We start from the raw sequence: 22859 nt of genomic DNA, 5'->3' as shown, positions 1-22859 counted from the left end.
AATATGGCGGAAATGCACACAGGGTTAAACTTTACCCAGGTGCGTAGAGCAATCTCAGTTAACTCACAGAGATGCCAAAAAGTACAAACACAAATGACTGAGCCTGTTGTAGTCACAGTACTCAGTAAAAAACACACACACGGTATAAGGTCACAAGAGTAGCCCAAGATGGCGGCACTAGTCCATCTAGACCTACTGTGTGCGCGGCGTTGCAACTGCGAACGCAAAGGAGGCTGCTACTGCAGCACGGCGTGGACACTGCCGCTAAACGATGAAGGCAAGGAGCAAGCGCAATGTCGGATGCTTGCAGCTGTGGATGTTACAGCAGAGGAGCGCTGGTGCTGATTTTAACTCAGTCCCTATCCACATGCGTAATATCAGAGGGAAGGGGTTTCAAATGAGTCAGTCACCAGAATCATGCATCCGTCCTCATACACACAGCAGCAAGTAAGTCTATACTAGCGCATGGCTGTTCCGCCATGCGCGCCTTTTATAGCAGCCGTGAACTTCTGCACGCTTCCAGATCTCTGAGATGGACCAATGAGAACTGGAGCGGGACCTGAGCACATGACTCCCGATCTCCAATGGGAGATCGTCCCATGAGCATGCCCAGTAAGAGGACAGAAGGACTTAGCCTCAGGAGAGATTTGCTGCAAGGCAATCTCCTCTGCAATCTCCTCTGCAGTGGATAAATAGGAGGAGAGTGCAGAATGTGAGGATCTGGATCCCTGCTTAGTAAATGCAGAAATCCCACTCCTAACAAAGAGTCACCTTCTTCACCAACAAGGTACCGCACAGGCTATCCGGAGTCACAAGCGTCTTACAGGTATGGTGATGCACCACACACTAGACATGACTATCACACACCGGCTCGTGCCTGCCACCACTGACGGAGCCATCAAGGACCTTGCAAAGTTCCTTGCCCGCCAAGAACTGGTTACAAAGGGACTTGTAAAGTTCACTGACAAACCCGAGAACTATCGGTTATGGCGAGCCTCGTTCCGGAACACTATTCATGGTCTGGACCTTTCTTGTGGTGAGGAGTTAGATCCCCTGGTAAAGTGGCTCGGAAGTGAGTTAGTCAAGCATGCCAAAAGACTGAGAGACATTAATGTAAAGCATCCTCACACAGCCCTACATAAGGTGTGGGAAAGACTCAATGAATGCTATGGGACAGTAGAAGTCATAGAGAATGCTTTATATAAAAGAATTGAGGATTTTCCTAAGATAGGACCTAAAGGTTTTCTAAAGCTTAGAGAACTGAGAGATTTGTTGAATGAGTTGCAGGTTGCTCAGCAGGAAGGAGACTTGTCCGGATTGGCATTCTTAAATACCGCTAGGGGTGTCAATCTGATAGTACAGAAACTTCCTTACAACCTACAAGAAAAGTGGATTACATGTGGTTCAGAGTATAAACACAATCATAATGTATCATTTCCTTCTTTCACTGTATTTGTTGATTTTGTCACCAAACAATCTAGGATTAGAAATGACCCTAGTTTTGATTTTACTCTGTCGTGTTCCACTGCCACTAGTGTCAAATCTGGTAAGACACTCGAGGCAGTCCACAAAACTAACATTGATTCCACAGGCCCTCCTCACAAGGTGAATAAACCCCTCCAGACGAGAACAAACCTCAGGATGTCAGTAAATATTGTCCTCTACACAAGAAACCACAACCTCTACTAAAATGCAGAGCCTTCAGGGAGAAGTCTTTAGAGGATCATAAAGGTTTCCTCAAGGAGAACAACATCTGCTTCAAATGTTGTGCCGCAACCTCTCACTTCGCCAGGAACTGTGAAGCTAGCGTGAAATGTGCAGAATGCAGCAGCATGGATCACAATACAGCCTTGCACCCTGGATCACCTCCACGAGTGTTGTCACAAGCAGAGGAGCACGATGGAAAGCAGACGGACACTGACAAAGACACCCCTGAGGTCAGCTCTAAATGTACTGAGATCTGTAGAGGACTCACAGGAGGAAGGTCCTGTTCAAAAATCTGCCTTGTCCGAGTCTATCCTGCAGGCCGCAAGGACGAAGCCTTCAAGATTTATGCAATCCTGGATGACCAAAGTAACAGGTCTCTAGCCAGGTCCATCTTCTTTGACAACTTCAGCATCGTAGGCCCTGGTTCTCCCTACACCCTGAGGACATGTTCAGGTACCGTTGAGACGACGGGGAGAAAAGCAACCGGATACAAGGTGGAGTCCATAGATGGCCAGACCTGCCTATCATTACCGACCATCCTGGAGTGCAACCAGATTCCTGACAACAGGTCAGAAATACCTTCACGGGAGGTGGCGACATATCACCCCCATCTAAAGCGTATAGCCCACCTGATACCTGAACTAGATCCAGGAGCCCCAATAGCTCTACTTCTGGGGAGAGATATTCTACAAATCCATAAGGTTAGAGAATGTATAAACGGCTCCAGGAAGCTCCGTACGCACAGAGGCTCGACCTTGGATGGGTCATCATAGGAGTCGTCTGCCTAGGAGGAGCACACAAGCCAGCCTTACTCGACAGCATGCTTACCAATACTCTTGAAAATGGACATCTGACTCTCTTCCAGCCATGTAAGAGTAGCTTCCTGGTAAAAGAGTTGCCACACATTGCTCCTCTACCTTGTCCATTAGCTGATCCTTCCTGTGAAGACCACTCATGTGACGGCGAGAGAGGACAACTAGGTAGCAATGTCCATAGATGACAGACTGTTTTTGGACATCATGGATCGAGAGATGGTAAGAGATGAGTCAAAAAATTGGATGGCCCCTCTACCATTTAAACCCCAGAGGCAACGCTTACCCAACAACAGAGAACCTGTCTACGGTCGATTTGTCTCCCTCAAACGTAAATTTCAGAAGGAACCTGAAATGAGAGAGCATTTCTTTGCCTTCATTGAGAAAATACTTCAGAATGGCCATGCAGAAATTGCACCTGTGCTTCAAGATTCCGAGGAATGTTGGTATCTACCCATTTTTGGCGTGTATCATCCTAAGAAACCTGGTCAGATAATAGTAGTATTTGACTCAAGCGCCAGATATGAAGGTGTCTCACTAAACTATGTCTTTTTGTCTTGCCCAGACCTCAACAACAGACTTCTAGGAGTACGTCTTCGCTTCCGCAAAGATGCAGTGGCATTCATGGCTGACATACAACAGATGTTTCATTGCTTCCTTGTCAAAAATAACATAGAAACTATTTGAGGTTTTTCTGGTACCGCGATAATGACCCCTACAAGGACATCGTGGAGTATCGGATGAGAGTACACATCTTCGGGAACGGCCCTTCCCCTGCCGTCGCAATCTACGGTCTTAGACATTCAGCCAGAGAGGGCGAAGCAAAGTACGGGTCGGATGTTAGATCGTTTGTAGAAGACTTCTACGTGGACTGATTGAAATCCACACCCACAGATGAATCGGCAGTCAGTCTCCTAAAGAGGACACAAGAAATGCTTGCTTTGTCCAACTTGAGGCTGCACAAAATTGCTTCCAACAGCCAAGGAATGATGGCAGCTTTTCCCTCTCAAGATTACTCAACTGATCTATAGTCTTGGATTTGGATACGGACTCCCTTCCCAAGCAATGGAGCCTTGGTTTGCTCTGAGATTTGAAGAGAGATGCATTTACCTTTTGGATCAACAAAGAGGAAAAACCTTTCACACGTAGTGGCATCCTATCCGTGATAAACAGCCTGTATGATCCTCTAGGATTTGTAACCCCTGTAACTATCCAAGGTAAAATGATGTTGAGAGACATCACCCAAGAGATGTCTGAATGGGATGATCTGCTTCCCATGGAGAAGAGAGATCTGTGGGTAAGATGGAAGAAATCTTTAGAAGCCTTGTCGAATCTGTACGTGGCACGACCATGCGATTCAGTGCCATCAACAGAAGTCAAGACTCGAAAGCTCTGTATCTACTGTGGTGCCTCGACCAAAGCGATTGCAGCAGTAGCATATCTAAAAACTACTGACATCAGGGATAAATGCCATGTAAGGCTTGTTATGAGCCAGACAAATCTAGCACCAGTCCAGGAGCACACAATACCCAGACTGGAACTCTGCGGCTGTGCTAGCAGTAGAGTTAGCTGAACTTATCTCGACAGAAATTGACCTGGAAATCAAGGGCGTTGAGTTCTACTCAGACAGCAAGGTAGTGCTTGGGTACATTTGCAGCGAAACTCGATGCTTTTATTTTTACGTCAGCAATCGGGTGCTAAGGATCAGGAGATCCACTTGCCCTAAACAGTGGCACTATGTGTCCACACACCACAACCCTGCGGACCACGCAACTAGATCTGTTGAATCTGGACACCTTAAGGACACAACCTGGTTTACGGGCCCTGCATTCTTATGCCGTTCAATAGCAAACAGTGACGAATCAGACACCTTTGAACTGGTAGATCCAGATGCAGATGAAGAAATCCGCCCTCAGGTATCCGCTCTAAGTACGGTGACTTCAGACTATCACCTCAAATCCCACCATTTCAGCAGGTTTTCAACCTGGACCTCGCTTGTTCGTGCAATTGCTTGTTTAATTCATGTGGCTCAGTCTTACAGGACAACATCACCCACCAGTCAGAAGTCTTGTAAAGGTTGGCACTATTGCAAACATGCATTTACCACTCTGAACCTGGAAAACGCCAAAAACACGATAATTCGTACCATACAACGCGAGTGTTACGCCAAAGAAGTAGACAGCCTTAACAAAGGTCAACCCATTTCTAGAGACAGTGTCTTGAAAAAGCTTGATCCAATAGTTGACCAAAATGGGCTGATAAGAATTGGAGGTCGTCTTCAGGAAGCCAAGGAGGAATTCGTGGAAAAACACCCTGTAATAATTCCTGGTCATCACCATGTGACTACTCTGCTCGTACAGCACCATCATGTTTTGGTGAAACATCAGGGCCGATTGTTTACCGAAGGGAATCTATGAACTGCTGTACTATGGATAGTCGGAGCAAAGAGATGTGTGAGTAAGCTCATCTTCAACTGTGTGACTTGTCGCAAACTCCGCGGCGCAACTCAAAGCCCAAAGATGGCCAATATCCCATCAGACAGACTTAGTATGGATCCTCCCTTTACCAACGTTGGACTGGATGTTTTCGGGCCGTGGTCTGTGGTTGCACGGCACACCAGAAGAGCCCAAACCAATGCAAAACGCTGGGCAGTTATGTTTACCTGCATGTCCATCAGAGCTGTCCACATCGAAGTGATTGAATCCATGGACACATCAAGCTTCATAAATGCACTCCTACGCTTCATTGCCATCAGAGGCATCGTGAAACATTCGCTCTGACAGAGGCACAAATTTTGTAGGAGCAGTGAAAGAACTCCAAATTCCTTCCAACCTAGACATTACCAGTGTGGAAAGATACCTGAGTGAACAAGGATGTACCTGGAACTTCAATTTACCACATGGTATGGTACTGCATGATGGATAAGTATCTGCCTGCATTTCTCAGCATCGAGGACATCATTATCCTTAATCAAATCTCCAACTCCATTTGCTGAAATGCAGCACATAACTTGCATCTACATCATGGTCCACTTAGCAGACACTCATGAAACTGCCTTATGTTACAACCAAACATGTCATGTACAGTCCAGGACACCTGCTACTATTTGTCATCTATAAACAACACGTCAAGCCAGACTTCTCCGAGCAGTATATAGAGTGTAGCTGGCTCCCACTGGAAACTACCAGTTTTCGAGCTGATGGCACTGTTGGATATCTTTCAATTTAGAAGGAATGTGAGCACGATGTGTATTTCATCTAGATAAATGGGCATCAAACTTTATTACGATCTTTGGGAGGCAGAATGAACAAATTGACAGCAGGTGAAGAATTATTTTTATTTATTTTTTACACCATTCCTCGTGTGGTATAAGTGATATGGCGACTTTGTTGTTCGGGTCTGTTCGATTACAGCGATACCAGATTTATATCAGATTTTTATGCTTGGCTGCTGTCACACACTAAAAGATGCTTTTTATTGCAAAAATTAGCATTTGTATCACCATATTTTGAGAGCTCACAAGGATATAGAGGAAGATGTTTACTACTATATATTTACTACTACATTTTGAGAGCTATAATTTTTCTATATTTCGGCCGACAGAGAAACGTGAGGGTTTCTTTTTTTGTTATTCCCCTCTTTGTGCGGCGGTTTGATGATAAAGCATTGCTTTTTGCCTTGTTTTTTATTTATTTTTTAAGGTGTTCACTAAAGAGGTTAACTAGTGGTACAGTTTTATAGGTCGGAATGGCCAGAACGCAGCAATACTAAATATGTGTACTTTTATTATCTATATTTTTTTCATAAAAATATTTATTCATGGGTACCATATATTTAGTTTTTAAAGTATTTTTTATTTTTTTATGTTTTTACAATTTTTTTTTTTTTACTTTTTTTAAACTTTTTTACTTTGTTCAGTTATGGGACTTTAATTATTTGCATTAGATGCAGCAACATTTCTATGCTACACAAACAGTCAACACTGTACAGACAGACGAAGTTGCTGATCATGCTCTGAGCATGATCAAGCTAGTTTGCTAGCTGTCGTGACCCGGATGTCGTCATTGGGTCACCATGGCCATAATCGTGACCCCGCGGGGTCTCCGATCCAAGGACAGAGGGGCTTTCTCCCCACTGCCTGCCTTAGTTCGATCTCAGCATTTAGGTGGTTAAAGTGCCGGGAATGGTGCAGGACTGCTCCTGGCACTGATTGTGGGGTGTCAGCTGTCAGAATCAGTTAAAGGTAGACCCAAGTCCATAGAGTTCAACTTTTAACTCAACATGTCACTTACATGAAAAAACCACAAAGTTTACTTCAGTCTAACTTGCTGTCCCTCTTGCAGAAGAGACACTGAAATGGATTACATGGAGTGAGGGTAGGTCTTTCAAACAAAAATAAGTTTAACTTGTGGGAAAATGGCAGCAGGAATATGCTTTTCCAAAAGTTTTGGGTGAAAGGACACATGTTTTAAGGAAGAAATTTAAAGGTCAATAGACCAACCTTCATACAGTGGGTATGGAAAGTATGCCGACCCCTTTAAATTTTTCACTCTTTGTTTCATTGCAGAAATTTGGTAAATTCAAAAAAGTTCATGTTTTTTTTCTCATTAATGCACACTCTGCATCCCATCTTGACTGAAAAAAAACAGAAATGTAGAAATTTTTGCACATGAAGGACTCACAGACTATGAGAAATAAGATTCTCTGATTTATTTGGTGATAATTCTAAGCGGTATGTGTGGAGAAAACCAGGCACTGCTCATCACCTGCCGAATACAATCCCAACCTTGAAACATGGTGCTGGCAGCATCATGCTATGGGTTTGTTTTTTAGCTGCAGGGACAGGACGACTGGTTGCAAATGAAGGAAACATGTATGCGGCCAATCACCCAGATATCCTGGATGCAAACCTCTTCCAGAGTGCTCTGGACCTCAGACTTGGCTGAAGGTTCACTGTTGTGAGTTCATTTTCCCCTTCACTACTGAGGCCCGAGGAACTCCCTCTTCTGGTGAAGAAAGGTAGTGAGCATGAATGTCAAACACCTGGGGCTGATGATGATGACTGGCTGAGTGGAGTTAATGACTGGATATAAGGCTGCCGACGCCCTTCTGGCCTGCGGGTGATTTCTCTGTGGACTTCTAGGAAACCAGTCTGATTCCTGATCATCTAAAGCTAAGATTTCTGCTTTGCCTTTTTGCATTAGTGTTTTGTTTTCCTTGCTTTTCTGGATTCTGCCATTCCCTGCTGGGGTGAGTTGAATCTCCTTTTGCCTGTTGCTCTGTCTTCAGAATATTCCTGAGTACTGACATAGCTTTTTGAAGCCTAGCGTCTTCAGGGCCTTTTTTACTGTCAGTTTGTTGGCTCTTATTTTCATAGGGTTTTTCACGGATTGCAGACAGCAGCCTTCCTGTCCTTTCCTATCTAAGCTAGCATGGGCCCCATCTTTGCTCAGTCTATCTTTCTGTCTGTGTTTTGTTCTTTCTTCTTGCTTCACCGTCATTATATGTGGGGGGCTGCCTTTTGCTTTGGGGTCTGCTCTGGGGCAGTTTAGATTTCCCTTTCTGTCTTTAGGCTATGTAGTCCTCCGGCTGTGATCGAGGGGCCTAGGGCATCGTAGGAGCCCCCCACGGCTACTGCTAGTTGTGTTGATAGGTTCAGGGGTCTGCAACCCGATAGCTGCCAACTTCTCTGGTTTTCTGGACTTAGCTAGCATTTCTATTTTTGCCTCCTACGGTGACTCAATCATAACAGAATCACCCGCCATACCACAGATTCTACGGTACTCAATAGCAGGAAAGAATTGTATAAAAAAAAAAAAGTGTGTATATTTTTTCCTCTATATCTCTGAGGCCGTAGGGGGAATTTTTTTTCTCTCAATGGAGATAAAGCAATTGTCTGATCGTGTGGAGCAGCTCGCTGCGGAAGTGCGGGGAATTTCCGCCTACCTTGCTCATTCACATGCTGCTGAACCAAAGATTCCTACACCTGATGTATTTTTTGGGGATCGGTCTAAATTTTTGAATTTCAAAAATAATTGTAAATTATTTTTTGCCTTGAAGCCTAACTCGTCAGGGAGCTCCGCGCAGCAGGTTAAAATTGTCATCTCTTTGCTGCGTGGCGATCCCCAGGATTGGGCGTTTTTTTGAAACCAGATGATCCTATTCTGACTAATGTGAACGCATTTTTTCAGGCCTTGGGGTTGTTGTATGACGAACCTAATGCCATTGATCAGGCTGAAAAGACCCTGCTGGCATTGACCCAGGGTCGTGATTCTGCAGAATTGTACTGTCAAAAATTCCGAAAGTGGACAGTACTTACTACCTGGAATGATAATGCCTTGGCTGCTCTCTTTCGGAAGGGGTTGTCAGAAGCCATAAAAGATACTATGGTGGGATTTCCTGTTCCCTCTGGTCTTGACGATTCTATGTCTTTAGCCATTCAGGTTGATCGGCGTTTACGCGAACGCAGAGCTGCACGAGAGGTGTTGCCACCTGTTGAACAGATGTCTGAACCTATGCAATGTGATAGAGTTTTTTCCAGAGAGCAGCGTCAGGAGTTCAGAAGGCGTAATAAGTTGTGTTTTTTCTGTGGAGATGCCTCGCATATTATTTCTGTCTGTCCTAAACGCAAGAAACGCTTTGCACACACATTTTCTGTTGGTGGTGTTCAACCTAAGTTTCTTCTGGCTATTACTCTGATCTGCTCCCTGTCCACATTTTCCGCCAAGGATTTTGTGGATTCGGGAGCAGCTCTAAACCTAATGGACTTGGATTTTGCTAAACGTTGTGGATTTCCGATGACACCTCTGCAGACGCCTATCCCTTTGAGGGGCATTGATGCTACTCCTTTGGCTAAAAATAAACCTCAGTTTTGGACCCAGGTGGTAATGCGGGTCGCCCCAGACCATCAAGAAAATTGCAGGTTTTTGGTGTTACATAATCTGCATGATACTATTGTTCTGGGGTTCCCCTGGTTACAAATTCATAATCCAGTTTTGGATTGGAAATCTGTGTCTGTGGTGAGTTGGGGTTGTCGGTGTGCCCTTAGTGAGGCTCCAGTGTTTTCCACCTCTCCTCAGTCGCATGATGTTCCTGATTATTTGGCGGACTTTTATGATGTATTTAGTGAGAATGAGTCGGCGTTTCTGCCTCCTCATAGGAGTTATGACTGTGCTATTGAACTGAGCCCGGGGTGTAAATTTCCCAAGGGTCGGCTCTTCAATTTATCTGTACCCGAGCACGAGGCTATGCGATCCTATATTAAGGAGGCGTTGGAGAAGGGTCATATTAGACCATCCTTGTCACCCTTAGGTGCGTTTTCTTTTTTGTAGCCAAAAAGGATGGATCATTAAGACCTTGTATTGATTATCGTGCTCTCAACAAAACTACTGTTAAATATCAGTATCCGTTACCCCTGATTTCTGATCTATTCTCCAGAGTTAAAGGTGCTTGCTGGTTTACCAAGCTTGACCTCAGGGGGGCATATAATCTTATTCGCATTAAGCATGGGGATGAATGGAAGACGGCGTTTAATACTCCGGAGGGACATTTTGAGTACCTGGTGATGCCTTTTGGGCTCACTAATGCCCCTTCTGTCTTCCAGTGCTTTATGAACGATATTTTCCGAGATTTTGTCGACAAATTTTTGATTATCTATCTGGATGATATTTTGATCTTCTCCAAGGATTGGGATTCTCATGTGGAACATATTTGGACTGTGTTCCGGATCTTGAGGGAGAATTCCCTGTATGTCAAAGGATCTAAATGCCTTTTTGGAGTACAGAAGATTTCTTTTTTGGGATTTATTTTGTCCCCGTCAACTATTGAAATGGACCCAGCCAAGGTACAGGCCATTTACGATTGGGTTCAGCCCACTTCTTTGAAGGCCCTCCAGAAGTTTTTGGGTTTTGCTAATTTTTATCGGAAATTTATAGCAAAATTTTCTAGTATTGCCAAGCCATTGACTGATTTGACTAAGAAGGGTGCTGATGTGTTAAATTGGTCTCTGGAGGCCGCTTCTTCCTTTCAGGAGCTGAAGCGAAGATTCACCTCCGCCCCGGTTTTGCGGCAACCTGATATCTCACTTCCGTTCCAGGTAGAGGTGGATGCTTCTGAGATTGGTGCAGGAGCTGTTTTGTCCCAAAAGGATCCTGTAACATCTAAAATGAATCCCTGTGCTTTCTTTTCCCGAAAGTTCTCTCCATCTGAACGTAACTATGATGTGGGGAATCGGGAACTGTTAGCCATGAAATGGGCATTTGAGGAGTGGAGACATTGGTTGGAGGGAGCTAAGCATCAAGTCGTGGTCCTCACTGACCACAAGAATTTGATTTACCTAGAGTCGGCTAAGGGCTTGAACCCTAGACAGGCTAGGTGGGCCTTGTTTTTTACACGTTTTGATTTTGTGGTTTCTTTTCTTCCTGGAACTAAGAATGTCAAGGCTGATGCCCTCTCTAGGAGCTTCTTTGCTGATTCTCCTGTGGTGACCAAGCCTGCTACCATCTTAGGCGAAGGGGTAGTTCTTTCTGCCATCTCGCCCGATTTGAGACGTGCTCTGGAAGAGTTCCAGGAGGACAAACCTGAGCGTTGTCCCAGTGGAAAGTTGTATGTTCCTGACCAGTGGAAGAAGAGAGTGATGTCTGAAGTTCATTGCTCTGCTTTGGCTGGTCATCCAGGTATTTTTGGCACTAGAGATCTTGTGAGTCGGTCTTTTTGGTGGCGCTCCTTGTCTCGTGATGTCAGGAATTTTGTGCAGTCCTGTGGGACGTGCTCCCGGTCTAAATCGTGTTCTCGCTCTAGTGGGTTGTTGATGCCTTTGCCTGTCCCTAAGAGGCCATGGACCCATATTTCAATGGATTTCATCTCTGATATGCCTGTCTCTCAAAGGATGACTGTTATTTGGGTGATTTGTGATAGGTTCTCTAAGATGGTTCATCTTGTACCACTCCCTAAGTTGCCATCTTCCTCTGAATTGGTGCCCCTGTTTTTACAACAGGTGGTTCGCTTGCACGGGATTCCTGAGAACATTGTATCTGACAGAGGAGTCCAGTTTGTGTCTAGATTTTGGAGAACTTTCTGTTCCAAGCTGGGAATTCAGTTGTCCTTCTCCTCTGCTTTTCACCCTCAGACCAATGGGCAGACAGAGAGAACAAACCAGACCTTGGAGTCATATTTGAGATGTTTTATTTCTGCTGATTAGGATGATTGGGTTTTATTTTTGCCCTTGGCCGAATTTGCTTTAAATAATAGAGCTAGTTCTGCCACTTTGATGTCTCCTTTTTTTTGTAACTTTGGGTTTCATCCTCGATTTTCTTCAGGGCAGGTGGAGCCCTCTGCCTGCCCAGGGGTTGACACTGTGGAGGAGAGAATGCACCAGATCTGGGACCAAGTGGTGGATAAGTTATCTCTCTCCCAGGAAAAGGCCCAGCGGTTTTCCAACCGACATAGGACCATTGGTCCCCAATTTAAGATTGGTGATATGGTGTGGTTATCATCAAAAAATATTGCTATGAAGGTGGCTTCTCCTAAGTTTAAGCCTAGATTTATTGGACCTTACAAGATTTTGGAGATTATTAATCCGGTCTCTTTTCGTTTGGCTCTTCCTGTCACATTTAAAATCCATAATGTGTTCCATAAATCTTTGTTGAAGAGGTTTGTTGAACCTGTTGTTCCGGGGGTGGCACCTCCAGACCCTGTATTGGTTGAAGGTAACATGGAATATGAGGTAGAGAAAGTACTGGATTCCCGTCTGGCTAGACGGAGACTCCAGTATTTGGTTAAGTGGAAGGGTTATGGTCAGGAGGATAATTCCTGGGTCTCTGCCTCTGATATTCATGCCAAAAGATTGGTGCGTGCCTTTCATCGGGCTCACCCTGATCGCCCTGGTGGCGTGGTTGAGGGTTCGGTGACCCCTCCTCAAGGGGGAGGTACTGTTGTAAGTTCATTTTCCCCTTCACTACTGAGGCCCGAGGAACTCCCTCTTCTGGTGAAGAAAGGTAGTGAGCCTGATTGTCAAACACCTGGGGCTGATGATGATGACTGGCTGAGTGGAGTTAATGACTGGATATAAGGCTGCCGATGCCCTTCTGGCCTGCGGGTGATTTCTCTGTGGACTTCTAGGAAACCAGTCTGATTCCTGCTCATCTAAAGCTAAGATTTCTGCTTTGCCTTTTTGCATTAGTGTTTTGTTTTCCTTGCTTTTCTGGATTCTGCCATTCCCTGCTGGGGTGAGTTGAATCTCCTTTTGCCTGTTGCTCTGTCTTCAGAATATTCCTGAGTACTGACATAGCTTTTTGAAGCCTAGCGTCTTTAGGGCCTTTTTTACTGTCAGTTTGTTGGCTCTTATTTTCATGGGGTTTTTCACGGATTGCAGACAGCAGCCTTCCTGTCCTTTCCTATCTAAGCTAGCGTGGGCCCCATCTTTGCTCAGTCTATCTTTCTGTCTGTGTTTTGTTCTTTCTTCTTGCTTCACCGTCATTATATGTGGGGGGCTGCCTTTTGCTTTGGGGTCTGCTCTGGGGTAGTTTAGATTTCCCTTTCTGTCTTTAGGCTATGTAGTCCTCTGGCTGTGATCGAGGGGCCTAGGGCATCGTAGGAGCCCCCCACGGCTACTGCTAGTTGTGTTGATAGGTTCAGGGGTCTGCAATCCGATAGCTGCCAACTTCTCTGGTTTTCTGGACTTAGCTAGCATTTCTATTTTTGCCTCCTACGGTGACTCAATCATAACAGTTCACCTTCCAACAAGACAATGACCCTAATCTTACAGCTAACATAACCAAGGAGTGGCTTCAGAACAATTCTGTGACCATTCTTGAGTGGCCCAGCCAGAGCCCTGACCTAAACCCTATTGGACATCTCTGGAGAGACCTGAAAATGGCTGTCCACCAACGTTCACCATCCAACCTGACAGAACTGGAGAGGATCTACAAGGAAGAATGGCAGAGGATCCCCAAATCTAGCGATTAGAAACTTGTTGCATCATTCCCAAGAAGACTCATGGCTGTTCTAGTCCAAAAGGGTGCTTCTAATACTCATGACCATGTGATATTTCAGTTTTTATTTTTTAAAGGGAACTTGTCACCTCTTTTTGCCGCTATAAGATGCAACCACTGCCTTTCATGGCTTATCTACAGCATTCTATAATGTTGTAGATAGGCCTCCAGTCCGACCTGAAGGTTAAGAAAAAAGTTTTATTATACTAACCGGGGAGGGGGGGTCCAATGCAGTCCTGCCCGATGGGCGTTGCAGGTCCGTGTCTGGCGCTTCCCATCTTCATGCGATGTCATTCTCCTGCTTGCTTCGTGTCGTGCTCCTGCGCAGGCGTACTTCTCTGCCCTGTAGAGGGCAAAGCAAAGTACTGCAGTACGCAGACGCTGGGCCTCTCTGACCTTTCCCGGCACCTGCGCGACATGAAGCAAGCAGGAGGACAACATCGCATGAAGATGGGAGGCGTCGGACCCGGACCTGCGACACCCATCGAATCAGATGGATCGCATCGGACAGCCCCCCTGGGTGAGTATAATAAAACTTATTTTTCTTATCTTTCAGATCGGACTGGGGGCTTATCTACAGCATTATAGCGGCAAAAAGACGTGACAGGTTCCCTTTAATAAATTTGCAAAAATGTCTACATTTCTGTTTTTTTTCAATCAAGATGGAGTGAAGACTAAACATTAATGAGAAAGAATGAACTTTTTTGAATTTACCAAATGGCTGCAAAGAAACAAAGAGTGAAAAATTTAAAGAGGTCTGAATACTTTCCGTACCCACTGTATGTGCTTTATTTTACAGGATGTTAATGAAAAATAATGGCAACGAGAACTAATTTGCGCATACTATACCCACAAATATTTTATTATTATAATAACTACAAACACTTATCTTTGTATGTTTTCATCAGATATTTGCTGCTGAGGAAAATGTAGACTTTCGCATTCATGTTGAAAATCAAACAAGAGGAAGGGATGATGTGAGCAGGAAGCAGCTTCGGCTTTATCAACTCTATAGTAGAACAAGCGGGAAACACATTCAGGTTCTTGGAAGAAGAATAAGTGCTAAGGGCGAAGATGGAGATAAATATGGTAAGGTAATTTGCTTTCATGTTTATTAGTAAAGAAATCTTTTTTTTCTTTATGTTCTTCAGCATGTGGAGCATGGAGCCTTTCAATGCAAATGCTCACCACACCACTAAATGAAGTTCTTAGGGTATGTGCACACGGTGCGGATCCTGCTGCGGATCCGCAGCGTTTCTGCGGCTGCGGGTCCGCAGCAGGTTTAGGTGCGTTGTACAGTACCATTGTTTTCAATGGTAAACTGGAAAACGCTGTGCACATGCTGCGGATTTTTCTGCGCGGTTTTGCTGTGGTTTACAATCCGCAGCATGTCAATTCTTTTGTGCAGAACCGCTGCGGTTTCACACCTCATCCAATATGAGGTGTAAAACTGCAGGCAAAACCCGCAGAAAAACCGCAGGACTTTAGTCCTGCGGATTTATCTGAGGATTTTACTACAAAATCCGCAGATCCAAAAAACACTGTGTGCACATACCCTTAAGGGGTTTTTCTGCTGTTTTGGAACCTCAGGAACGCAACAAATGTGACATGGTGTTTACAATCTATTCAAGCCAAATTTGCATTCTTTCCCTTATGAGTCCTGCTGAACAGTAATTTTTGACTACATATGGGATATTGCCGTGTTTTGGAGAAATTTTGCAACAAATTACGAGGTCCATCTTCTTTAATTATACTTTTTAAAATGAAACATTTCATACTGAAACAACATTTTTGTGGAAAAAAATATAATTTTATACTTTTGCATCACAATGTTAAAAACTTTTGTTAAGTACTTGTGAGAAAATGGTCACTACACCCCTAGATGATTTCCTAGAGGGGTATAGATTCCAAATTTGAGTCACTTGTGGAAGTTTTATTTTGGTTTGGTTCTTCAGCGGGTCTGCAAATATTACATGGCATCTACAATTTATTTATTTATTTTTTTTTTTATTCTTGCCAAAACTGTAGCTTTGGACCATATAGGAGGTATTGCCACATTTGCAAGAAAATGCGTAATAAATTTTCTCGCTCATTTTCTCCTATTATCTTTTGGAAAAATGAAAACTTTGGGGCTAAAGCAATGTTTTTTACTTTTTTAATTTTACTTTGGTTTAATTCCTGTGAAGCACTGGAAGGGTTAACACTTTTTATGATAGCACTTTTAAATTCAATGAAGTGTGCAGTTTTTTAACCCCTTTACCACCTTAGAGGTATTGTTACTTTCAAAGGTTGCTTTCCCCTGTTTGCTGTGAGCTCCGGTGACTGTTCCGGCACATGTGACATGTTCCCCGTAACATCCGCTGGGGGGATCCCAATCCACCCATGTCTGTTAACATGATAAATGCCACTGTCAATCTTTGACAGCGGCATTTAACATGCTTGCTCCAGAAGCTCGTCACTAGTCCCACCCATTGGCGCCCATGTCACTTGACCGCAGATCGCCGATGGGTTGGCCTGACAACCCGTGGTCTGCAGCCGACTACTGTGGTTGTCATTGCTGAATAGCTATGAGCGCTGCCCAGTGGTTGGCACACATAGCAAGTGAACATTTCCGTCTCTAAAATGCGGTTTAGATGGAACCACTGATGGAAGATTCCCTAGACTGGGGTCACACTTGCGAGTGTGATTCGAGAAACTCGCAGCAGTCTCTCGCATCAATACCCGGCGGGACTGGAGTGTGCGGCTGCATGTATTTTTTTTGCAGCTGCACTCCGGTCCAAATGCCGGCAGCAGTGCCAGGTATTGATGCGAGAGACTGCTGCGAGTTTCTCGCATCACACTCGAAAGTGTGACCCCGGCCTAATGAGCCAGATGGAGACACTTTGCATTCTGTCTGTCCTATAATTCGGCTGTGTCTGTCTTTTTTAGAGTGCAAAAAAATGCTGTCAGCACAGTTTTGTGCACTTCTGAAAAGAAGGACACCACTGAACAGAGGCCCGACAGAGGCCAGAGTAATAGACCAAGAAAAAGTATATGCAACAACTATAGGGATCACCACCAATATTTATAATACAAAAATATATTTTATTTAATTCCAGCAAACACTACATACAAACACATGGTTAAAAACAATTAAGAAAGTCTGTGCAAAGGCAGACATTAGAAAGTGAACAAAGAAAATTGGGTCATAATCACATACAATTCAATATTTAAGGTTCCAAAACCCCATACAAAATAAAGAAGTGCAATTGCTCATTAGTTAATGAGGTCCCATTACATAGAGATATATATTACTATATTTCAATATTTCAAGTACTGATACCTGTATGCATGCTGTTTACAAATAAATGCTGTCATAGACACACAAAATGTACTGGGCGCACGCTTACACAGGAAACCATCAGCAAATATTATTAATGGTACTTCAAGCTCTATTAACATACATTCAAATTGCTGCAGCCAATATTAACTCACAGCAGATAGTCAGAGCATATTACCAGCATAGGAGCCCTGGAGGCATAGACAAAAATCTCCCCTGCCTCCAACCATGGTCAATGAGACCTTGAGAAAGACACATCTTTGTGTCGATACGCGTGGGTCTTAGGTTCCACAAAACCCGGTTGTGTGCTTCCACTTGGGGTCTGCCTGGTATCATGGTTGGAGGCAGGGGAGATTTTTGTCTATGCCTCCAGGGCTCCTATGCTGGTAATATGCTCTGACTATCTGCTGTGAGTTAATATTGGCTGCAGCAATTTGAATGTCCCAGGGTGTATGTTAATAGAGCTTGAAGTACCATTAATAATATTTGCTGATGGTTTCCTGTGTAAGCGTGCACCTAGTACATTTTGTATGTCTGTGGCGCCCCTGAGGGTTCAGTCGCCACAGAGGTACTGCACCTCCTCCTGAGGTGTGGTACCCCACCATCCAGGTAAGATGGAGACACCTGACCACACTCCAACACCTGCACCCCTCACCACAAAGTAGTGTAGCAAAGCACCTTCGGCGGCTCCCTGCTTGGAGTGTAGCATAGCACCCCTTGGTGGCTCCCTGCTTGGAACACGAAACATGGTGGGTGGAGCTGAGTTTACATAAAAGAGCGGGAAGAGTTGAGTCAGTCAGTGAGTCTTTCATTCAGTCAGTGAGTGAGGATGTAGAAGGACAGAGAGTGAGAAAGAGAAGATCCCCGGGAGAGGGATGGAAGAAGGAAGTGCTGCAGCAGGCCACAGTGATCTGGGTCTGCTTGGCACAGGAAAGAGGCAGAGAAAGGAAGCTTGATTCTCCATTGGGAAGAAGGATTAGCACGGAACATAAGGAGAATAGGAGGACAAGGACCAGGGTTAGAGGAGAACCCTTTTCAAGTTCTAAGTGCAAGGCCAGGGTCCGGTCCCCGAGGTTGTACGGATACTAATGGTCCTGCAGCAGACACCGGAGGAATAGAAGTAGTGACCACTTTATTCCCACACCAGACTTGGGGCACAACAGCAACGTGTGTGAGCCGGGACTAGGTAGAAGGAGTCCCCGAAGTATGCTACAGCTGTCTGCCATACAAGTAAAGTTCATAGGAACATCTGACAGGAGGAACTCCAGTGTAACTCAGTACTAGGAGTACTTCATTCAAAGGCGCTGTAAGAGGAAACGATCAGAAAAGGCACATATGTTGGCGGAGTGTTGGAAAGGAGTATTTCATCTTGCCTGGAAGTGGCTGAGCTCCTGACACGGAGGACACAGCACGGATGCGGGCACCTGTACCTGCAACAGACTGTGAGTAAAGCTTTGGAACTACATGCCCTGGTGTCCTCCACTTATTCCTGCGCCAACCCGCCCAGCACTGCTACATCCCTTGCGCCCGACACTACACCATCTAAGTGTCACTTCACCTACACTGCCCTGGGACTACAGCCCAGCCTGTGGAGGGCTTTAACATTACTGCTGCACCACACCATCTGTCCCAGAGGATCTGTCTGCAGCGTCGGCTTACATCTACATTGCCGAACACCACAGGTGGCGTCACGAATCACTTATAAACTTTCCCATTTTTACAATGGGTGCCCAGGTGCCGTGACATCTCCCATTGAAGCTCATCGGGCCTGGTACCGAGTACCCCACAGCCCTGGGTGGGCGACCCATGTCTATGACAGTATTTATTTGTAAACAGCATGCATACAGGTATCAGTACTTGAAATATTGAAATATAGTAATATATATCTCTATGTAATGGGACCTCATTAACTAATGAGCAATTGCACTTCTCTTTATTTTGTCTGGGGTTTTGGAACCTTAAATATTGAATTGTATGTGATTATGACCCAATTTTCTTTGTTCACTTTCTAATGTCTGCCTTTGCACAGACTTTCTTAATCATTTTTAACCATGTGTTTGTATGTAGTGTTTTCTGGAATTAAATAAAATATATTTTTGTATTATAAATATTAGTGGTGATCCCTATAGTTGTTGCATATACTTTTTCTTGGTCTGTTTCTATATAGTTTTATATGCACTGGGAGATCCCACATACGATATCATTTGAGATGGTGCCCGTTTACCCTATTGCGTTCTAGAGGCCAGAGTAATGTTGCTGCCTCATTATAGTGAATGGACATCTCAGGGGTTTTATCTGTGTCATGTCATTCACGTTCAGTATTTGGTCAGTATCTTACATCAGTATTTGTAAGCTAAAATCAGGAGTGGAACAATCAGAACAAAAGTATAATAGAAACATGTCACCACTTGTGCATTTTTCACTCATTCCTGGTTTTAGCTTACAAATACTAATGTAAAATACTAAATACTGAGTATGTGAACATGCCCTTAGATGGAAGCCTCAATGTAAATGCTCAGTGTAGAACACAGGATAAACATTTTTACATGATCCAAAATGTTATGTAAATTTTCCCAACAAAAGCTTCAATTCAATCCACCTAAAAGGCAAATCTCCACTAAGGTCCAACATCAGTCAATGGAAATATAAGGGGCTTTCGCGTTACTGGTAGTACACAGGCTCTGGAAAAATGCTACGACTCCTTGTCTCCCAAAAGAAATCCAGAGAATTCTGCGTCCCCAAATCTGAATTCTCCCTCCCTTCTGAGCCCCACAGTGTGCCTAAATCACATTTAGCGTTCACATGTTTGGTATTTCTGTAGCAATGAGAGACGGCCTAATTTACTGGGTCCATGACTCCAGAAGCACGGGCCGGGCACAATGTACAAACACTAAAATGGCAGATTTGCAATTTTCAATCAGCAATATCAACTACTGTTTGTTTCTGGAAAACACACATGGAGTTAAAATCGTCACTACACCTGCAGATAAATCCCAATGGGGTGTTTTATTTCCAAAATGGGGTCACTAGGGGAATTCAGTTCTTCTGGCACTTAGGGGTTCTGTAAATGGAGTCCGTAAACTATTCTATGATAATGTGTCGTCCAAGAGTCAAATACTGCTCCTTCCCTCCCGAGCATCGCCGTTTGGCTAAGCAGTACTGTACAGTTACATATGGGGTATTCGGCAGCAATTGTGCAACAAATTTTGTTGCCAGTTTCACCCATTTTCCCATGTGAAAATGTGGAATCTGGGGCTAAAGCAAAACTTTTGTGATAAAAATCTAATCATTTTTTCTTCACTACCCAATGATATAACATTTTGTGACACACCCGTGGTGTCAATATGATCACTGTTCCAGCAACATCTGAACTCCTATATGGCACTGCTTCCTTTCTGAGTTTTCCACTGTGCTTCAAAAGTAGTTTTCAACCATATATGGGGTATTCGTGTACTCAGGAGAAATTGAGCAACAAATTGTATGATCTATTTTCTCCTATTATCCATTTTGAAAATTAAAAACCTGGTTCCAAATTAACATTTTACAAAAAAAAACTTAAATTTTCCAATGACTCAGTCCAATGTTATTTTGTAAATTGCCTGAGTGTTAAAAATGCTAACTACACAGCGAGATGAATTTCTTAAGTGATGTAGTTTCCAAAATACTGTCACTTGTGTTGGTTTCTGCTGTTTTAACATATCAGGGGCTCTTCAAATGTGACATGGCATCCACAATCTATTCCAGCCAAAATTGTGCTCTAGACTTCAGTCGGCGCTCCTTCTCTTCCAAGCTCTGCTGTGCAGGCAAAGAGTAGTTTTCCGCCATATATGCGATATCGGTGCACTTAAGAGAAATTGAACAATGTATTTTTGGTTCTATTTTCTCCTGTTACCTGTGAAAATGAATAATTTGGGGCTAATGCAGCATTTATCTGGGAATATTGTGATTTCTTTATTTTCACAGCTCAACGATATATCATTCTGTGAAGCAACTGTGGGTTCAAGGTGCTCACCACACATCTGTTTAAGTTCCTTGAGGGGTGTAGTTTCCAAAATGGGGTTACTTGTGGGGGGGTTCCACTGTTTACGCACATCAGGGGCTCTGGAAATGCGACATGCCATCAGCTATTTATTCCAGCCAATTTTACTCTCCAAAAGTCAAATAGTGCTCCTTCCCTTCCAAGCTCTGCTGTGTGGCCAAACAGTGGTTTTCCATCACATATGTGGTATTTGCATATTCACAAGAAATTGCACAACAAAATATATGGTTTTCTCCTGTTACCCTTGTAAAAATGAATAATTTGGGGCTAAAGCAACATTTTTCTTGGAATATTGTGATTTTTTATTTTCACGGCTCAACATTATAAAATTCTGTGAAGCACATGCAGGTTCATAGTGCTCACCACACATCTAGATACATTTCTTGAGAGGTGTAGTTTCCAAAATAGGGTCACTTTTGGGGGGTTTCTAGTATTTAGGCACATCAGGGACCATGGGCAAACATACAGCCTGTGCAGCTGCATCGGGGCCCGGAGGTGGAGGGGGCCCTTGCAGGGCGGCTAATAGAGGGCAATCTGGCCTGTTTGTCTTGCCTTGAGGGGCCCACAGCCAGATTGCCCTCATGTGCGGCGGGCAGGAAGCGATCCCTGCAGCTTCACTACGTACAGGAGAAAATAGCAGCGGAGCTGCAGGGATCCGTCCTCCGCTTTCTGTCTGACTCAGTCGCATGCCTGGATGAGGCCAGCATTCTGTGCGCGCCTGTGTCAGAGAGAAAGTTGCTGGCATCAATGATGCAGCGGCAGCGGGGGAACGTGTGGAGAGGTGAGTGGTGGTGTGTGTGTGCCTTTTAACAATACATTGGGGGAGAACAATGATTGGGGTGGTGGAGAGGGCAATGATGGGGGTGGTGGAAAGGCCAAGATGGAGGTGGTGGAGAGGGCAATGATGGAGGTGGAGGAGAGGGCAATGATGGGATGTGGGGGGAAGGATAATGAAGGATGTGGGGGATTGGGATGGGAGGAACGGGCAGTAATAATGGACTTAGAGGCAGAGGGAGGAGGACGTTAGGTATGGATGTAAAATGTATCGAGTGATGTAGGAGGGTGCTAAGTCCCTGATAGCGTCCTCACCCATCTCACAATTCATTGTGATGCTCTCGGTTACTTAAAATTTATTAGGGAGAGGAGGCATGAGGCTGTGTGCCCACGTAAGCGTTTTTGAAGCATTTTTGAAGCGTTTTTCGGGGTCAAACCGCTTCAAAAACGCTTAAAATAAACATCCCAGTCATTTTAATGCATTTTGGCCTTTTTGTGCCAATGGATGTGCTTTTCTCCGCATAGGAAACGCTTAGCGGTTAAAAATGCAGCATGTGCATTAATTTTGCGTAAAAGTCAGCGTTTTTAGCTATTTCCTATGAGTCCAGAAGACGCGCGGAAAAAAACGCATTAAAAACGCGTGTAAAAAGCGCAAAAACGCGCGGAAATAGAACGCGCGTTTTCTGGGAAGGAGTCCATTTCTGAAGCAAAAGTTTTCTGCATACGTGGGCACATAGCCTTAAGGTGAATAGGACAGTTTATAACGAATTGAAAGGTGGGAGAAGACACTGTCAGGAACTTGTAATGAATTTGGGAGTTGGCTGAGGATTTTCAGTACCTAATAACGTCCTCTCCCACCCTCAAATTCATTATACTATCAAGGACGTATATAAAGAATGAGCGGTGGGACAGGACAGTGACTAAGGCTATGTTCATACGTTCAGGATTTGCAATACAAACTGATGCATATCCTAATGTTTTGGCTGGAAGGACGCTGCGTAAAATACATTTTTTGCAATGTTTTTGACACGCTATTGTTGCTTAGTTTCCCACACTCAAATGGTGCTCCGTCTCTTCCGACCCCTGCTACTTGCCAAATTTTCTGTCTCATTTTCATCTATCTTTTGGAAAAATGAAAACTTTGGGGCTAAAGCAATATTTTTTACTTTTTTTTATTTGACTTTGCTTTAAAAAATAAGCAGCGTGTGCATGAGACT

General features: G+C 44.2%; 1 protein-coding gene across 1 annotated transcript in view; it reads left to right on the top strand.

Annotated features, from left to right (window-relative positions):
• Window positions 1-22859, top strand: part of LOC141087857 (fibroblast growth factor 18-like) — a 409287-nt gene that overhangs the window by 297962 nt on the left and 88466 nt on the right. Inside the window, exon 2 of the mRNA XM_073573681.1 lies at window positions 14419-14599. Coding sequence (XP_073429782.1) covers window positions 14419-14599 — 181 coding nt within the window. The remainder of the gene's footprint in view (window positions 1-14418; window positions 14600-22859) is intronic.

This window comes from Dendrobates tinctorius, unplaced genomic scaffold (assembly GCF_039654945.1).
Source record: "Dendrobates tinctorius isolate UK_male_01 unplaced genomic scaffold, ASM3965494v1 ptg000036l, whole genome shotgun sequence".
Taxonomy (NCBI): Eukaryota; Metazoa; Chordata; class Amphibia; order Anura; family Dendrobatidae; genus Dendrobates; species Dendrobates tinctorius.
This window is presented reverse-complemented; position numbering and strand designations above follow the sequence as displayed.